Below are 20,585 nucleotides of genomic sequence, written 5' to 3' on the forward strand. Positions count from 1 at the left end.
CCTTAATAGAAATGACTTGGTTCACAACATTCAACCTATAAAGTTGTACCCCAACCCACAACACATAGGCCTATGATTAATTCAACAATGACATTGTTTGCTGCTACTTTTTATTTGCCTGGTTCACATGATTAAAACCTATGGTGTGATTAAAACGTAGGATACTCCACATTTTACTCTGATTATGAGCGTTTTCACACTAACATGATCATAGTATTCTGTTGACACAAGTTTTTTAAATAAATAACATCCGTCCTTCACCATTCAATTTCTTATACTGAAGTGAGCTGGGCGGCCAGCATGCAGAGAGGAAAGTGTAACATAGGGAGCTGCTTGGAAAAAGTTACCTGCTAAGACACAAATCATTTTTAATGAGAGGAACGAGCAGAACTTAGAGCACCGAGGCAATCCTAAAGCAGTGGTGGATGTGCGGAGCGGAGAATGTCTGAGCACTGCAGGGGCTATAGCTTACTCAGTGTTTCGCTACAGAACATTGTCTAAATTGCTTGCATACACTAGGATCCATGAATTAATTGGCCATTATGTTATACACTATACTGTTCAAACGTTTGGGGTCAGTAAGATTTTTTTTTACTTTTGTTCGAATTTGTATACATCAACAAATCTTTAAAAAATATTTCACGGTTTGTACAAAAATGCAAGAAACGATAATAATCAGAAATATTTCTTGAGCAATAAATCAGCATATTAGAATGATTTCTGAAGGATCATCACTGAAAAAATAGTTTTTTTAAATTGTAATAATACTTCACAATATTACTGTTTTTGCTCTATTTGATTAAATAAATCCAGCCTTGCAGCAGAGACTTCTGTAAAAATAAATAAAACTTCAGACCCCAAATTTACCAAGAGTTAATTTGGATTTGACACTTAAATAATAAAAAAAAAAAAGACACTTAAAACTTTTGAAAGTGAATTTGGTTTTGACACTTGGCCCATTGGGAAATATCCCGGTGCTCCTTATGGTTAAAGAGTGACATTGTAAAATAATACTGCATTTCTCATCTTAAAATGACTGGTATCGCCAGGCCAACATCAATAAATTGAACTTGTATGTATGAGATGAGAGGACAAAAACATCTAAACTGAGTGGAAGATAAATGTTAGCCTTCATAGAGGAAGTTGTCATGGAAAAAAAAATATTTTCTGCAATGCATTTCACATCTGATTACCTGTTCAATTGGTTTTAAATAGTTATAGAAATGGATTTGTTTGCCTTGGTCCCACCAATCACCGCTGATCCTCTTCAACTGTACCTCTAATTGAGGAAAATACCTGGAGGAGTTAATTTAAGATGTCTGCACACTCTCTGCAAATTTCCTTGTTAACTGGTGTTTTGTTTGAATCTAAACCCTAATCTATGTGCATGTCTCTGAAAATCCCCTAGTACATTTGTTCTAGTCTCCTGGATGTTATTTTCTGATGTTCAAGATGTTTCACTTCCCACAGTTGTTGATAGTGGCGATTCCCTGCATTTAACCTCAATATACACAATGACGTCACGCTGTGTGTCACTCGTTAATTGTATGAGTCGCTGAAGGGATTGAGATCACGGGTGCGAATTGGTGTGAAATTGCTGCGATAAGGATGAAAGGTAAGTAGCTGGCAAATGGTGTCACAGTTTTCAAAGATGACTGTTCCACTTTTTCACAAATGGTCTCCTTCCTCTCTCAAACCATCCTATTTCTCCAAAACTTTGACTTGAGTATCCTTGGCCTGCATGTGTGAACCTCATCTTTAGTCTTGTCCAGAGGTGTCCCATCCCCTCAAGTGCAGTGACAGCAATGATATTCCTCATTGCTCTGCTGCATATACCGCTCTGCTTTCCCCTCAGGGTCCTGTAATTTAGGTACTGCAGGTCCCGGACCTTCTCTGCTAAGTCTTGGGAGTTCTGGATGTGACGTTCCACGTTGTCAACCAATGGTGACAGGAGTGTGGCTGTGTCTCACAGTGTTGTGTAGGAGTTTATACAGCTGACAGTCTGAGCTGAGCTCCCTCTTTATTTTTGTGAGCCCGTATGAACACTAGGGTAGAAAAAGAAGTGGAAGTTGCAGTCAGCTTTTTCCTACTCACGTAGCACTTCAGCAAATGCACATAGCATGCAAATGACCTAAAGACCTCCTGAATTATATATTATGAGCTACGTGTATTCACTGAGGGGGAAGAGTGAGCCCAGGGCCCCATGTGGGCCACAGGCATTACTAGACCCAGTTTCAACTCAGCTCAAGTGTGAATTCTCTGTGGGATGTTTTTTAGGCAACTCCTTCTTGCTCATATGATATTGACATTTCAGTCTGAAAGTTTAAAGGGAGAAAAGTAAGTCACACTTATATGTATAGTGTATAATTTCTGGGTCTTTTTTTATTAATTTGAACTGAAACTCTTTAAGAGTCATAATTTTCCCCTTTGCCTGTGGAGAGGAGAGACAGTTTTACAATTTTTCACATTTATCCACCCAGCACAGGAATATGTCTTCTGGATTGGATATAAAATTTCCCCTCATAAAAACTGGATAGTTCAGTATATACATATACAGTTGTGGACTGAATATGTATAAATGCATTTATTAAGTCAAGTCACCTTTATTTATATAGCGCTTTTTACAATGTAGATTGTGTCAAAGCAGCTTTACATTGATAACTGGTACATTATTTTGGCCGCACAGCAGCTCTTAAAGAATAGTGTCAATGCAGGCAGATCAAAGCACTGTTGTCCCCAACTAAGCAAGCCAAAGGCGACAGCGGCAAGGAACCCAAACTCCAACAGGTGACATCAGGTGGCAAAAAAGTGGCAAATAGGTGTTAAAATGGAGAAAAAAAAACCTTGGGAGAAACCAGGCTTAGTCAGGGGGCCAGTTCTCCTCTGGTGAACAGTGCTTTGTTACGATTCAGGTTGCTATCATAAGTCCTATAGGATCGCAACATTCAAAATATTTATGTCAGTTCCATCCAGTTGATGGAATGGTGGTCGAGTAGAATAAATTTGCTCAAAGACAAAAATCAGCTATGTTGTTTAATGATTATCAGCACTGACACAAGTCAAATACTGAAAAAAGATCTAAATTTAATACAAGACCAAAAAAAAAGCATGTCCAAATAAAAAATTAAATAATGTCTTTTTCTGAACAGTGTGTGTTTATATTGTATTCTGCCATTATACGAATTTATGCACATTACTACCGATTTTAAGCACATTTCCAGATCTCAAGTTGTGGTTTGGACAGTTGAATTGCAATAGATCCATGTTGTGGTTGAAGTAACATTTGGCTTTTCACATAGTTTTTTGTTCTGTCCAAGACAAATACGTTTTATGTGTGAATGGAGAGATTTAAATGTAAAACTTTGCTGTTACTGCTAATATTAAAACTGTTACATCAACAAAAGTTAATCGATATTCATTTTTTATTTCTAATATATATACAGTACAGTCCAAAAGTTTGGAACCACTAAGATTTTTAATGTTTTTAAAAGAAGTTTCGTCTGCTCACCAAGGCTACATTTATTTAATTAAAAATACAGTAAAAAACAGTAATATTGTGAAATATTATTACAATTTAAAATAACTGTTTTCTATTTGAATATATTTCACAAAGTAATTTATTCCTGTGATGCAAAGCTGAATTTTCAGCATCATTACTCCAGTCTTCAGTGTCACATGATCCTTCAGAAATCATTCTAATATGCTGATCTGCTGCTCAAGAAACATTTAATGTGTACAATTGTACAAAATATTTGTGTACAATATTTTTTTTCAGGATTATTTGATGAATAGAAAGTTCAAAAGAACATTGTTTATCTGAAATCTAATCTTTTGTAACATTATAAATGTCTTTACTGCCACTTTTGATTGATTTAATGCATCCTTGCTGAATAAAAGTATTCATTTCTTTAATTTCTTTTCAAAAAAATAAAAATAAAAATTCTTACTGACCCCAAACTTTTGAACGGTAGTATATAATGCTACAGAAGCTTTGTATTTCAGATAAATGCTGTTCTTTTGAACTTTCTATTCATCAAGGAATCCTGAAAAAAAAAAAAGTACACAACTGTTTTCAACATTGAAAATAATCATAAATGTTTATTGAGCAGCAAATCAGCATATTAGAATGATTTCTGAAGGATCATGTGACACTGAAGACTGGAGTAACGATGCTGAAAATTCAGCTTTGCCATCACAGGAATAAATTACTTTGTCAAATATATTTAAATAGTACACAGTTATTTAAATTGTAATAATATTTCACAATATTACTGTTTTTTACTGTTGTTTTAATTAAATAAATGTAGCCTTGGTGAGCAGACGAAACTTCTTTTAAAAACATTAAAAATCTTAGTGGTTCCAAACTTTTGGACTGTACTGTATATATATATATATATATATATATATATATATATATATATATATATATATATATATATATATATATATATATATATATATATTACTTGTTCTTATTTCTTTTTGTTGGCAAGAGAACATTTACAAGTTTCATTTAAGTTTTTTAAGTTTATTTTTTTCATCTAATGTTTATATATATTTCCAGCTTTATTTCAATTACTGAAAACAACTTTTAATAGCTTTTGCACTGTTTTGATCTGGTTAAAATGCTCAGATGTATCATGTGAAACCTCCTCATGTGAGCTCTGGAGAGGATGGAGAGGCAAATGGCAGATGTGCATGGAGGCATATGCATTGGCATTGTGACATCTGTGTTTGGGGAGCTGCTAAATGATTCTAGAGACACATGTTTTTCCCAGGAGGAGCTCAGTATAGATGTTAATTTTCTCCTCCAGGAATAATGGCTCTCTCTGATCAGGTTATTATCAACCACTTGGTCTCACAGGGCAGTTTGACTGACTGCAAGGAGTTGCTTTTGCATGGACACTGGCCAAATCAGTAAAAATCGAAACGCACCACATGCCCAAAACACTCAAAATGTGTGCGAAACATGTTATTAGTGAATGAAAGAGGCATTTATATAGCACTTTACAATCATATCAGAGTGTCTCTCCTCAGTGTGCAGCATCCACCATGATGCGATGGCAGCCAAAGTATAACGGCATGACACACCTATAGGTGGAGAGAGAGTGATGGAGCCATTCAGTGGATGGGGATTATTAAGAGGCCATGATTGATAAGGGCCAATGGAAGGAATTTTGGCCGGGACACCGGGGTTACACCTGTTTACGAGAAGTGCCATGGGACAGTCAGGACCTTGGTTTAACATCTCATCCGAAGGACTGAACTACATTTTGTAAAAGCAGTCACAAGATCAGCCTCACAATCTTATTTATTTACAGAACAAAACCCATCATTCCAATCGTCTTAGAATTATACCGATATTTATGTAGAATAACACAAACTTTTTCAGTTACTGATTAGTGTGGTTATCGTTAATTAAAATTTAAACTATTAAAAACATTTTTTGTCAACTAACTGAAAATTAGACTAAAATATTAAAAATATATAAATAAAAGCTAATTAAGTTAATTAAAAACTATAATAGCATATAGATAATAATGCAATAACACTGTTAACAATGCCATTGCAGAAATTCACTATTCACAGTTAGCAATGATTATACATGTTCAGTGTATTGAGTAAAACTAGTATTCAACTGGTCATGTGATTTCAAGATGGCAGTCTGGATTTCAGAGCTTCAGGTATGAATGCTTCTCACTGTGAAGAAGTGCATGCATTATAAACTTCTTTTTTTTTTTTTGTTATGTTAAAGCACACAGCAGCATGCAAGGGAGAATGTGATGTGTCGACTCCCACACTGTTATTAAAGGACATTTACAGCAGCCTGACCAGGTGCTTCAGTTCAACAGCTCAGACAGAAACAGTGAGATGAGATGCCGGACAAGAAGTCCACTTCAATTTATATATAACCTCTATGATGGGCATTCAGTCACTGGAGTGCAGAACTCTCCTGCTGGAGCTTCAATCCCTTTCCAGGTGAGTCTGGGACAATGACAGCAATTTTAAAAACACCAGAAAATTGTTTTATATAATCAGGATGCATAATAATAATAATGTAATTTTTGATTTTTTTTTTTCAGTTGAGAAGCATCAGTAAAATCTTACAATCAAAATGAATGTATAATAAGGTGAAATGCTGACATCTAGTGGTGTGATCATACACAACAGCTATTCATCAAATAACCTGTCAGGCTTGGACGGTACTGATCCTGGCTTTGAGAAAATGTCAAATTGCCAGTATTAAAATCGGTGAACTTAAAGAAAAACATATTTTTTTTTGTAATGCGATCTACACATTACCTCAGATGCTGTGTTTGCACGTAAACATTTCCAGGGGAAATCTTCACCTATGTCTAAAAGCAGACTGAAATAAGCATGTGACTATTTTCAGATGAGTTCAGTAATTGAGACACAGTACACATTTGAGAGCAGTCACTATACTTTATTTGAGGGGAGTAGTAGCATAAAATTTCATCTGTACATTATGTAACAATTATGTCTGATCAGGCCCTGAATGCGTTAAATACTCAAGAGTAAGGTGGACAAAAATGGCATGTCCAGCACAACAGTAATACAGCTGCTCGCACCTAAAATAGAGTTTTGGTAAAGCGGAGACATTCACTCAATGAGAAGAAGCATTGTCACTGAAGTGTGTCTGAGAGAAAAGACAAAGAGAAGCTGCTGGTCGAATCCCAGGAGCAATACTTGCAACGCTGCACCATGTTGTCTGTCGTGCTACACTGTTTGTTCAGTCTTTTGAACGCTGTGAGTGGAAGTCTGAGGTAAAGGATTGATTCTTTTGTAGTGTTGTATCTGACTAGTTTTAAAAATAGAGAAAGCATCACTTCTCATTTATCCAGAAAAGAAGAATGACAGTTGGGCCATGATATAAATTAATAAAACTAAGATACAGATGTACAAAATTAACATTAAAATATTTAATAATAATAATAATAATAATAATAATAATATCAATAAAGGATTTCTTTCTTTGAGACATAAAAAAACTCATGCTCTTTTCACAATCTTAAACAACATTCATATGTACATACGGTGCATTTTCAATTGAGTCTTCTACTAAACAGGGGGCTTTTAAAGTTTGGCTTTTTATCTTTTTCAACCATCTTCCCAGATTCCCCAAATAAAACACCAAACACAGACAAGGGTACAGGACAGCACCTGGTGAAAACACTCTACAGGCCAGCAGCAGTCGCTCACGCTTAGTGAATCTTCTGTAGTGTTTACAGTCAAAAGTTAAATCGCAAGAACCTCACAGATGATGCTCTTAAACCAACGGCACTCATCCTAACCCTAACCGGAACTTTAGCTTGGTCTTATAACCACCTGGCCTTCAATTTTGCACCTACAGAGTCCAACTGAGGGCCTTTGAAAGATGGCATGGGCCCTTATTACTTTACCATTCTGACAGCAGTCAGATGAAGTAAAACAGAATGAGCTGGCTGAGAATGCTACAGTAGAGAGAGATAGAGAGCTTTCATTGAAAGGGCTTGATTGCATACGGTTGTATGAACCTGAAAATTGTCAAATGCATCACATGCGGTATCACAAAATCAAAATGAGCCACTGAATTATATTTCAGAATTTGTTCAGACAGGCAACAGAAATCGATTTTGTATCGTACTCAAATCAGTTTAGATGTTCGTAGTGTGAATGGATAAAAAAACAAACAAAAAAAACAAACAACATGAAATGCAAACCGGATTCACACCACATCCAAGTGTGGTTTGAAATCAGATTAAAATTAGATTTTTAAGCGTTAAGTTTGAATGGTCAGATCAGATCTCAATGTTTTCACAATTCAGGATTTTTGACATGGTTAATAATCAGAACCAAAATGAACAAAATCAATGAGCCGCTGAATCATTGTTATGAAAATGGTAATTTCAGGTTTTGTTCAGACAGCAGAAATCTCAGAAATCTAAATTAGCATCTGACTCAAATCAGTTTAGTTGTTTGTAAAAATAAGATTTTTTACGAACCTGATTCAAATCACATCCAAATGTGAATTGAAATCAGATTCAAATCAGTTTAATTGTGTGATTTCAGGCAGATTTTTCATAATTTGGGATGCAGTGCGATGGTAATGACCGATATTGGGATATCGGGACAGATACTGACTACAATGTCTGAACAAATGGATCAGATTTGCAAAATGTCAGTTGATCCTAAAGATTGGATTTGAAAATCAAAATGGATTTAAGTGCAGTGTGAACGAAGCTTAAGAGCAGCAACAAAGAAGCTGTTCATTTGAAAGACTGTCAGCCAGTCGGCAGAGAGTAACTGCATGTGTTCGGTCCCCATTACAGCATATTTTTAGCTTAATACTCTCAGACAACCGGGCGTCATAACATATGCATAGCATGTCGTAAGCTTGACGTCAACTTCAGTTCGTGATGTACATTATGGTCTAAGCAATCTGCTAGGTGCTTATATTTTTACCACACTGGAAGTGGCCCGTGACCTGTTAAACAGTCCCTGCTTAGGATGTTATTGCACATAATATGACCACACTAATAAGGTGTTATATACCAAGGGCCCTTGCATACATAATACAACAAGGGTTACCAGAATGGCACCAGAGGGCTCAAAGCAAAGGGAAACGCTTCCTGAGACATACTGAGATACAGTTCTTGTATAAGTGTGTAGAAGGTCGCCTGGCTGCTGATCTGAAACCAGTTTGACGTGACAGACAGTGATCATCGAAGACCAGGATTGGACGATTCCAAATGAAAATGAAAATTAAACAAAAAGTGACGCCCTGAAGACAGGAAATACTTCAGATTAACGAATAACGAAGGGGTTTCCATGACTGCTAACGGGATCTCATGCACAAGCTCCACGTGATAACAAAGGTTTGAAAAACAAAGGAAAAAAAAGAAAAAGAAAAAAAGAACACAAGGCATGCACATACGTCAATGTTGTGAGGACACTGCAAACCTATATTGGTAAGTGCTTCTGTATTATTTTCACAAAATTCATATTTTCAGGGATTTTTTTCTTCTCAACAGGTCTTGATAAAGGTCAAAAATTGTTTCAACAAACAAACGGTCACAATGCTAAAAAAAAAAAAAAAAGTATCACATTTTAAACAGCAGGGCAACACAGAGAACAACTAAAAGAAAGAAGGCAGAACACTGGTTTATGAATGGCCATCGTTTCTTGGCATAATCTGTCATATAAAAAAAGTTTTCCCCGTATTTAAAAAGCTTCCGTGCCAAATGGAGGTCATCGAAAAGCCTCTTTTTTATATCATATAGTGTTACAAAACAAACGTATTATTAGGATGAGAAACTGAGGTATACCTTGTCGAGAGGTTGGTGGTTATCTGACAGAAGCTCTGAAGCTTTCAGAGAAAACACGTGTTGATTTGGGTTGTATCGTCACCCTTTCTGTTGATATCTGTACAGCAGCGTCACACTACACATTCAAAAAGCTGTTTCTTATTGGCATTACAATAGTCATTCATATGAACACATTAAATGTGTTTTTTTTTTACATGGACGTTGCCCTTTTTATACTGAAATGACCGTGTGGAGCAGTCTCGTTTACTCCTTGAACGGGAAAGTTTCTTCTCCAAGCAGAGAAACGACAACAACGTTTTTGATGCCGGCTTATAATCTTCCGTCCTTACCGGAGCGCTCCGTGGTACTAGTTGTTTATATATACACACACAAACATTAACATAGCTGGCTCCAGGTATACCTGTATTAAACCCAGATTCGCCACAAAATGTATAGTCTGCATTTGCTCCAGCTGTAAGTACAGGACAATCATCCAGCATGTCTGAAGCCGGCTGTCAGAACAGCAGTCCACCACCATTCCCGACATGTCTTTTCTGTTCGGTCAGCCCGCAATTCACATGCTGATATCCTCTAGTCATAGACTGGACTCCTTAGGGGGATAGTCCACGTTGGTCACCATGGTTACGACGGTGACTATTTCCTCTGGGGCAGAGACGCTAGTCTGCCGCTGCATTTGTACCACACGTTCCTCGACACATCCCGCGGAGAGACGCGCCTCGGCCTCGTGGTCCCAACACTCCTCTATAGTTTCACACAGCATGGCCAGACCCTGAGAGACAAATGAACACGTTTTATATCAAGCATATTATTCACTTAATTAAAACTTTTGGTGAGGTTTAACAATGGACGTTACGTACCGGATGTTTCTGCCAGCACTCCCTGAGAGTGGGCCGAAGCTTTTTGTGGACCACCACCTCCTGCATGTCCTCTAGAGTGGGATGTTGGCCCACCTCCTCCTCAAACGGAAGCATGTATTCGTCAACTGGACCTTCAGAAAAAAAATGAACAAACATCTGTTCAGATCAGGAAGTCCAACCATTGAGAGTGTTTTCAAACTGGGGTCAGGTAGCTACACAGGATACACAGAAAATTTGCCAGACAAAAACAAAAAGTTAATTTTTTGTTTTTTTATATATAGGTATGTCAGAATTCACATTATATCCGAATTAAATGTAATGCAATATTTTTTGCATTTACTAAATTATTACAGTTTTATTTTGTATTTTTCTTTTTAAAGACAGAATTTATAAGATTAATTGTGGTTATTTTATTCTATTGACAGCCCTAGTTTTTAACTATTTGCAATGTTGCAATGCAACGTTCTCTGTAAAGGTGCCTTAGAACAACATGTATCGTGAAACGTGCCATACAAGTAAATTTAAATTTCATTAAAAAATGTTTTTTCAGGTTTTATTATATATCATATATAATATTTAAATCATTTGCTTTGGCTTTACTACATTAACAATATTAAAGGCAATTATTTAATTTGGGAAACAAACAATAAAATGATGCTTTAATATGTTTTTCCTAAAGTATAAATGTGTCTGTATACCCAAACATAAATAGCTACCTTTAAATTTTATAAAAGGGATAGCTGACACACAGAACAGAATGACGTTTAACCACCTGATCTGCCATCACACATCCATTCAATCCTAGCATGTACTGTGATTGCATCCAATGAGACTGTCACAACAGTCCCAGTCTGCTTCGCTGTCCAAACCTGATCAATACTGTTCCATTAGACCAGACAACAATAATCAATAATAGCGAGCATACTGAATTTAGTGACAGGCTCATTCAGGAGTTCGAGTGGCAGTAAAACATACAGAAAGTGTGTGTGATTGGGGAGAGCTGCCAGACATGTTACAACTAACATCAATCAAATCTCTACTATATAAGTAAGGGATAATTGGCTAGGTGTGCATTAGGGCATTTTCAGACCTGTAGACCATTTGCTTTGTTCAGAAACAGGGACTTAATTTGTTACAATGTTGCATTTTCTTCTTGGTTTGTTTCGTTTTCACAAGGCAACATTTCAAAGTGCAAGAAAATGTCTTTATGAAGTCACATGCGAGTAAAACTATCCTCTTATTGGTCAGAGTTTCCTCTGCGTCATCCATCAAGATGATTGACAAGTTCACTCCGCGAGCTTATTGCGGCTTATTTGTAACTGTCGACACATGCAAACACTATACGAATGTAGCTGTCATTCCCGCATAATTATATAGCCAATATAATGCATTTAGAGCAGGAAGTGAAGGAGTGGATTCTGGAATCCACTGCCGCTTTAATATATATCTTTTAAGTTATTCATCAACATTTATCTTTCTGTTAAATTACTGGAATGACTTTTTCAACGTATGTTAAAGCATTTCTTTTCCTTTTCAAACACTAGAAAATAAGTTTGAATATTGTCTTTACCTCTCACGGAGAGAAAAGAACATGTTATCAGTATGTTTTGGGGAAAGTGTCCTGCTCAGAGCAGAGCTCAGATCAACTTCAACTTTGAAGAAGCTGTGAAACATGTGTATCTGTGTATGTGCGCTAAGTGTTTTGTGCAGGTCCTTTGTACTGGTGGACAACTGGCACTCTGCTTGAGACCAGCAGACGCCATGTCATGACCCCAAAAGGACATCCAGTACCTAAATCCAGAGTACCCTCGTCAACATTGTGACGAATGGAGATATGCTTCTGACTATCTGTCCATGTGTGGAAGATTACCAAATTTTTTCTTAGCCAATCAGAATCATTCAACCTGAAGTAATGACGTAGTTAGTAGACTCTTGTTAGAGTATAATTATTGTGGAAATGTGAATGTACGCAGAGCGGCCTACGAACTCCTTGTGAGACGTGAAACTGGCTTCTGCTGATGAAACTGCAAACTATTCTTCATTAAATTTATTCTTTTTTTTTTTTACTTTGACTCGGGGTCTTTATTCAACATATCTGGTTTCAAGGGTCCTAAACTGTTTATCCCCAACAGAAGCAAGGCTTTGTCAGGACTGCATTCTTGCAATGCACAGATACGAGCAATTATACAACATTTTAAGATGAAGAGGCACTCTTTGGTTTTCAACTGCGATAACTAATGTGCTCACTCACAAAATCAGACACTGTTGCTTTTTTGTTTGCCGTTATGAAATACGTTGGTCCGTTGTGTCAGATTGCTTTCTCACCTCAACCGAACCGCTCCAGAATTCGTTTGCAATTGGGCTGAGACCACCTCGTTCAGGCGATCTCGGAGCGTTTGTTTCGGTGCCGATCCAAGTGCCATTTCCGTGTTCACAAAGTGAGAAAACGTACCAGGTTCTGAAACAAACGCTTACACGATTTGAACGCACACCTTCCAGTAAATCAGAATCGAGTATTCAGACAGACCATGGTATAATAACTGATATAACTGTAGACCAGGGATATTCAATTGGCGGCACGCCAATCATCTTCATCTGGCCCGAGGGATGAGAACGCGGAGGTCGCCAAAATGCCTTGAATTGTTTTTGCACTAATTAGTTTGTCCACAAGGTGGCAGCACTGACTCAGGCCGCTGTTTCACGGCCAAAAAAGAAAAGGAAGAGACAGAACATTGACAAACAGCAAACTACCACAAAAACAGACGCCCACGTTGACAACTGCTAGTGTGAGGGAGATAAGAGATATCCGCAACTCTAGTTTAAACAAGTATAAAGACATTTTTATCGGTCATAACTTCTGGAAAGAAATAGTGCAGACACTGGACAAAGATGATTATCAAATGGAATATACTTTGAAAAGCTGCGTGTTTGGCTAAAAGCCGAAGTATTCTTTGGGCTTAACGCAACGCAAACTCAGAGCAGGTGCATTTACTCACAGACACATTGTTAAACAGCGCTGCAACATTAAATTCGAAACACACATTTCTGTTACAAGCCACAAGCCACAAAACACTCTATTATTAAACTAGTTTAAAATTATATGCAAACAAGATTGATGAGGAAAACTGGAGAAACGTGCCAAGAATGAAGAAGTTAGAATTAAATTCCCAAATTAACACCCGTACAAACATTTACCATAGATGTACTGCAGTAACACTAACTGTATTAACTATGGTAGGGCTTTGCGATATGACGATATATATCGTTACCATGAAATAAAATGTCTATCGTTAGAGATTTTGCTATATCGTAGTATGTAAATACATTGCACTATTGACACTTCAGAGTGATGAAATGCATGAATGAGAATATAAAGAGCGAGACGTGCTTGATGTTAAAAGAGTTGTAAACGGAATATATCCTGAAAAGCAACTCGGTGCAGCAGCACTCGTGCTGACTGACACACTGCAAAAGTGCGTGCATGAAAACTGCCGCTCTCAGAAGGCGATCGCGAATTAGAGACGTGCTCGATGTTAAAGTGTATTAAGCACAATAAGCAGGGGTGGGCGATATACTGGTGGAAACGATAAGCAGGTAGAAATGTGTCAACTAATAAGAGATTTTGGACGATCGTCTGTCGCGTGAGGTTGTTATGCTGCGCGGTCACGAAAGCTTATAATTTGCATGAGTTTTTAAGCATTGCGGTTTAAAAACAAGTGGTTTTAAACCATTTAAGTGCAATTAGCAGCGAAAGACAACTCATTTCAGCAGATGCACGCGCTCTCTTTGAGACTGTTTCTCAGTGCCGTCTGAGAGACGTGCGACATAGAGATGCGCGACATGAAGCCGCTGCTCATAGAGCATGTGAGGACTTAACAGAGTGATTTTTGATGCTTAATTGGGCTTGAACGGGTAAATACACATACCTAAGTGCCAAAGTGACCGTGTATTTGCAAGTAAACAGCCATTTAAGTGAAGGTACAGTTGCAGTCAGTCTTAAAGGGACAGCATCCAAATTTACCTGCTGTCATTATTAATGCTAATCAAACAACAAAAAAGAGAAAATCTCTCACTACTTGCTTTTGTAACTTTAATAAGAATAAATGTATATTTAATTTACACAGCAAAGACTATGCATTGTTTTTTATACTGTACCTTTGATAACTTTATACATTTTCTAATGCTTGAATTTTTTTCGTCTGTCTTTGTTCTATTGTAGTTTGTTTTCTTTGCTCTTTCTTTATCACTGTTTATTTGTCTTCAGTAACCTTTAGAGTTTTTAGGCTAGTATTAATTTTTTAAATTATATTGAAATTGATGAAAATTATGAAATTTCAATGATATGGAAAATTTTGATATCATAAAAATCTTATTTAGGGCTGGGCTGCAACAACGAATCGATAAAATCGATAAAATTCGATTATTAAAAGAGTTGGCAATGAATTTCATTATCGATTCGTTGTGTCGCGCGACTATTACGCCTCTCAATAAGATGCGGAGATGTTTGAGTATAAAAAAGCGCGGTTGAACGCGAAGCGGAGCATAAATAAATAAATAAATAGCAGAGCGGAGGTAGAGGAAAGACCATCGGAGAGTAAGCAAGTTTGTGAATATTTTAAATAAACAAGGAAAAACAAAATAATAGCGGTCCATCTGTCATACAGTGTTATTGTGGCTGCGTTCAGCGCTCGTCACACGCAAGACGCGTCGCTATGGAAACATTAAAAGCAAACGTTCTAAAATAACGGTCGCCTTAAAAAAACTCACTCTGGGGGGACAGTTAGAATATTTTAAACTCACGCTCGAAAGGGTTAGAGAAAATCACTCACTGCTCTTTAGCTTTAATAAGGATTTATTATATATTAATTATATTTAATCCATAAGGAATGTTGTATGCAAGTTGTTATAAAGAATGCATATATCATTCATTGAAAAGAAGACATTGTGTTCTTCTTTAGGAGGAGTGGTTTTATTTAATTATAAGATCATATTTTTTTTATGTCACAGCAGTTAAATCTGTGTTTGTATTGCATGTTCAAATTTTAATATTATTCATATTAATAGGTTAATACAGTAGATGTTTTCTCCAGGAGTATATAATGGGTTTGGAAATTTTAGAGAAATTCTTAATGCATTACAATTTAACTAAACCCGTTAGATTTAGTCAACTAAAATCTTGTGATATATAGTCAACTACTAAAACAATTCAAATGACAAAAGCATGATTAAACTGAATGGCATTTTAGTCAAAAGACTATTACTAAAACTAAATAAAAATTTGCTGTCAAAATTAACACTGATCTGTTGTCATGTATTTATTCTGTGCTCTGTCCCATATCGGTTATTGCTGACAAATATATTTGGGAGTGAGTGAGTGAGTGTGTGAGTGAGTGTAGTATAGAAAAGAAGTTCTACCATTCAAACAAATCCTGTTAAGTTTTCTGATTTGTATTTTTCTTTATTTAAAAAAAAAAAAAAAAAGATGTATTGTTCTGACAGCTCAGGTCCCTTTAAACAAAAATATACATCTTTTTGTGCACTTTATTTAAAAAAAACCCCTATATATTTGGCAGATGTAAAGCATACATGTGTATGTTTTTTGTGTTAGTTCATTTGTTTTTTATTACTTTAACAGCTCAGGGATGTTAAAAGAGCAACCTGTTTTTGCATGTTCTGAGGATTTTTTGCACTGTGAATTTGCACTGTCAGTTCTGTTTTTGAATAAAAGGTTGGAAATGAATGGGGTTTTTTCCCCCCCGATTCATTGATTAATCGTAAAAATAATCGACAGATTAATCGATTATTGAAATAATCGTTAGTTGCAGCCCTAATCGTGATATATATCGTTATCGTGATATAAAAATTACTCATATCGTGATATAAGATTTTGGTCATATCGCCCAGCCCTAAACTATGGTGTTTTGGCAATGTGATATATTCATATTGAATACTATATTATTAATAGTCATGTATATTGTATTAAATTTATTAGGGGAGTAAGGGAATATAATTCATTTTTGTTATAAATCTATGGAAGTTTCTTTGTGTGCGTGTATATACTGTAAAATATATAAAATATATATTTTTTTTACCCGTGTTTAGACTACTGTTTTTAAAACAAATATAGTTTTATAGAAACCTTAACCATAATCATAGCTACATTTAACCCTGCTGTAACCCTGCTGTAGAGTGTGATGTCAAAACGGTCTTAAAGAACAGAAGCTCACGCATTCATACCATCAGAGGCAGTGCAGCGGGCCGCCAGCTCCCACAGCACCAGCCCGACCGCATACATGTCTATCCTGAGGAAAGAGTCTCGCTGGAAGTTGATGGCCCCCTCCAACACCTCCGGGGCCATGTAACGCCTTGTTCCCACCTGAAGCACACAGGGAGACCACCGTCTGATTAGCACAACAGTAAAAACGGTACATGTACATGCATATAGTCTGCCTTGATGAGTACAGCATCAGTGAATTATGGGCCAGGATACAGCTGCCAGAGCAACTTTTACATTAAAGTATATGAGAATGTTTCAATGATCTAGATCAGGGGTGCCCACACTTTTTTGCGTGATGATCAACTTTTAAAATGAGATCTACTAACCAAAAAAAAAAAATAAATAAATAAAAAAATTCAAATGCTTGTTGCTACTACTGCATGTATCTTTACATGGAATTCAGAAGAAAAATGTTCATTGTTGATACTCAATTTTAATACTAAACTCAAAAACATACAGCACAACAGATTACAATAGCCAGGGCATTTAACTGATGACTGAATAGAATCAAACAGTTTGCATAATATTTGTCGACAAAACACAGCTGCCAGTGTCTAAACTGGTGTCAATCATAACTGATGGAGCACCTGCGATGGTCGGCCTTTCAAATGGATTCATTGCCAAGTACAAGGAGAAGGATGCTTTTCCTGACTTCCTTAATTATCATTGTATTATATACAACAACAAGCTCTATGTGCAAAAATGCTGAACATGAAAAAGAGCGTGCACGTATTGAGCAGACGATTTTTCATGGACACATCCATGAGGCTGTTTTGTGCGTAATTGGAGGAAGCTGACTTTGCGCTCTGTTCTCTGAACTCCGAAGCTCTTGGAAGGCGCAATTTGTGCAAAGCAGGCTAGTTGTCATGGCAACTGAATAAACAAAAATCTTGCCTGGTCAAAATGTATTACTCAAATGCAAATCAGACAGAAACTAAAAGGAGAAGGAAGGACATTGTTATATTTCTTTTTATTAAAATTTAACAAAAGCATTTATTAAAATTTTGTGCAATCTACCAGCATCGAACTATTGGGCACCCCTGATCTAGATACACACTACTGCTTAAACATACCTATAATAAAATGCTGTATATGTAGTGGGGAACTAACGGTACTTCAGTACCAGGTCAATACAATACAAACAGTATTAAAGGGTTAGTTCACCCAAAAATGAAAATAATGTCATTAATTACTTACCCTCATGTCGTTCCATACCCGTAAGACATTTGTTCATCTTCAGAACACAAATTAAGATATTGTTGATGAAATCCAATGGCTCAGAGAGGCCTCTATTGAGAGCAAAGCCATTCAAACTCTCAAGGTCCATAAAGGTTCAGTGTTTTGAAATCGGCCCATATAGATACTGTTGAAAAGTCTTTATTTTGTTTTTTGGTGCACAAAAAGTATTCTTGTCACTTTATAATATTAAAGACCCCCTGTGGTTTTTAATGTTGTTTATATGTCTATGTAGTGTTTTTAATATGCTTTAAGACAAACCATGTGCAAATTCATAAGTCAACACCTTGCTGAGTATTTTATGTTTGAAACTGCAGTAAACGGCCCCTTTAAATCTCACGCTCCCTGCCCCCCCGAGCTCTCGACTATAATACAGTTCATAAACAAAGTTCACACAGCTAATATAACCCTCAAATGGATCTTTACAAAATGTTCGTCATGCATGCTTCGGATCATGTGAGTATAGTATTTATTTGGATGTTTACATTTAATTCAGAATGAGTTTGATAATGCTCTGTGGCTAACGGGCTAATGCTATAAAGAATGAAGTTGTGTTTATGAATTATATAGACTGCAAGTGTTTAAAAATGAAAATAGCGATGGCTCTCTTGTCTTCTTGAATATAGTAAACAATGGTAACTTTAACCACATTTAACAGTACATTAGCAACATGTTAACGAAACATTTAGAAAGACAATTTACAAATATCACTAAAAATATGTTATCATGGATCATGTCAGTTATTATTGTTCCATCTGCCATTTTTCGCTGTTGTCTTGCTTGCTTACCTAGTCTGATGATTCAGCTGTGCACAGATCCAGACGTTAATACTGGCTGCCCTTGTCTAATGTCTTGAACATGGGCTGGCATATGCAAATATTGGGGGTGTACATATTAATGATCCCGACTGTTATGTAACAGTCGGTGTTATGTTGAGATTCACCTGTTCTTCGGAGGTCTTTTAAACAAATGAGATTTACATAAGAAGGAGGAAGCAATGGAGTTTGAAACTCAATGTATGTCTTTTCCATGTACTGAACTCTTGTTATTCAACTATGCCAAGGTAAATTCAATTTTTGATTCTAGGGCACTTTTAACTATGAAAGCTCTGAAGCAGGAAAGTCTCGAGAGAAGAATTTTCTGTTGATATGAAAAATTGTGTATATTTAGCAATACAGCGAGTCTATTACGATGTTATGATGAACTATATGCCTTTCTCCACTGACGTTCTGAGTTGTTCAAAGCGTTTGTAAGGATACTGATTGTTAGAAGGCAGCTGTCTAACTCTGTCTGAGATGAAGAATGGGAATGTGTGTGTAACATTAGCAACATATTATTAGCTGTTTGGTAACGTAGTCAAGCAAAAGGCTATCTATATTAATTCATATTAATTAATGACACAACCATCGCAAGGGCTGTGCCAAGTGTGCGAGCGCATGGGGGCTCACGCCAAAGTAAAGTGATAGCTGACTTGAAGTAAAGCCAATGAAGTTCTGTCCTTCGAAATATATTAAAACTATAAAACATAGCTAAAACAATATTGCTCTGAGCGTGTGACCGTGATTCATGTGCATATGTCAGTTAGTGTGGCATCGCACGTCAAGTTCGGAGAAAGCTTTATTCAGTACATTATAAATTCTGATTTTGGCAGCCTCTGGAATGGTTCAAACCATAGATATTAGCCTACCTGATAACTTCAAGTAAATACACTGGAAATCTGCGCTCATTCAAGGATGTGCATTTATTTAATGTATGGAGAAGCACGGGCGCCTGCAGGTTTTAATCTGAATGTTTCTTTTAAATCTGAACTCCAAAACGCAACGAAATTGTTAAACGTCCATTTAACGCATGTTCACAGAGGAAAACAGCTGCTTGTTCTCTCGATACTGTCTCTTTTACTGAGAAATCGCTTCAGGTGATTCAGTGAGAGAGCAGTCCAAAGAAATGCAAGTGGATTCAGACCGTTTTGCAAAAGCGTTTTACCAATTCATAATTTAAAACACAATTTAAGCGTCAGAAATTAAACTGAATATACGAAGCGAAGCAAGCTTTTTTCTTAAATATCCACAATACAAACATCAAATTGCTCGTCACTATAGCAACAGTAGACTCTCCGAGCTGGCGTAAGCGAGTGGAGGCGGGGCTAATTTTCATATTCATTGATCTGTGTATATTAAATGAGGCAAGGGTGTAGAGTTACATTCAAGCTATTTTAGGGCATGAAGAATTTTTTTTCACTTGAATTTTTTTTAAAATATGTCATTTTGGCGAACAAAGATGAGTTTTAAGGGATAAAATTATTGACTACAGGGGGACTTTAAGATAGAACCACTGAACTCACATGAACTGTTTAAAGGGTCATGAAACCCCCCTGTTTTACCCTGGTTGTTCATACCTCTGAGCTGCAAAAACTCTGTTAAAATGGGTGTGTAAAGCTCTGGAAAAGTGGGATTGTAGAGGGGGAGAACAGGGGAGAGAACAACCAGTGAAGCACAGACATAGAACACACTCATTATACAGAATAACGAATATTAATATATGAGCACGGAGAAAATGACAACAAACTCCCAAGCACAAGGGAGAAATGAGAAAGAATATTTAATAGGGCTAATAATAGGCTACTTTGATTATGTTTACGAGCACTGCAGTCTCAAAATCAGTCTTTTGTCTATTAGAATAATCGTGTTGTCGCGTTCAGATAGGCTACACCACTGTATCAGTGTCCAGTTTGCACATATAATTAATTTGAAGAAGACTTGATGAAATACGTGTGCATTACTACACCGTGCTGGTTAATGTTTGGTGCAGGAGAATGTGTGAAATAAAAACTTTAAACACGGATACTTTATTCTGTATAAGCTATGTGCCACGTGGCTAGTGTTATTAAAC

General features: G+C 36.6%; 1 protein-coding gene across 2 annotated transcripts in view; it reads right to left on the reverse strand.

Moving 5' to 3' along the window:
- Positions 1-6,424: 6,424 nt before the first annotated feature.
- Positions 6,425-20,585, reverse strand: part of acvr2aa (activin A receptor type 2Aa) — a 65,199-nt gene continuing 51,038 nt past the window's right edge. For both annotated transcript variants that reach the window (XM_048193595.1, XM_048193594.1), the window contains exons 9-11: positions 16,421-16,559; positions 10,184-10,314; positions 6,425-10,095 (exon numbers count right to left, since the gene is read on the reverse strand). In XM_048193595.1, the coding sequence (XP_048049552.1) occupies positions 9,901-10,095; positions 10,184-10,314; positions 16,421-16,559 (465 nt within the window). In that variant the 3' untranslated portion in view covers positions 6,425-9,900. The remainder of the gene's footprint in view (positions 10,096-10,183; positions 10,315-16,420; positions 16,560-20,585) is intronic.

This window comes from Megalobrama amblycephala, linkage group LG6 (assembly GCF_018812025.1).
Source record: "Megalobrama amblycephala isolate DHTTF-2021 linkage group LG6, ASM1881202v1, whole genome shotgun sequence".
Lineage (NCBI taxonomy): Eukaryota > Metazoa > Chordata > Actinopteri > Cypriniformes > Xenocyprididae > Megalobrama > Megalobrama amblycephala.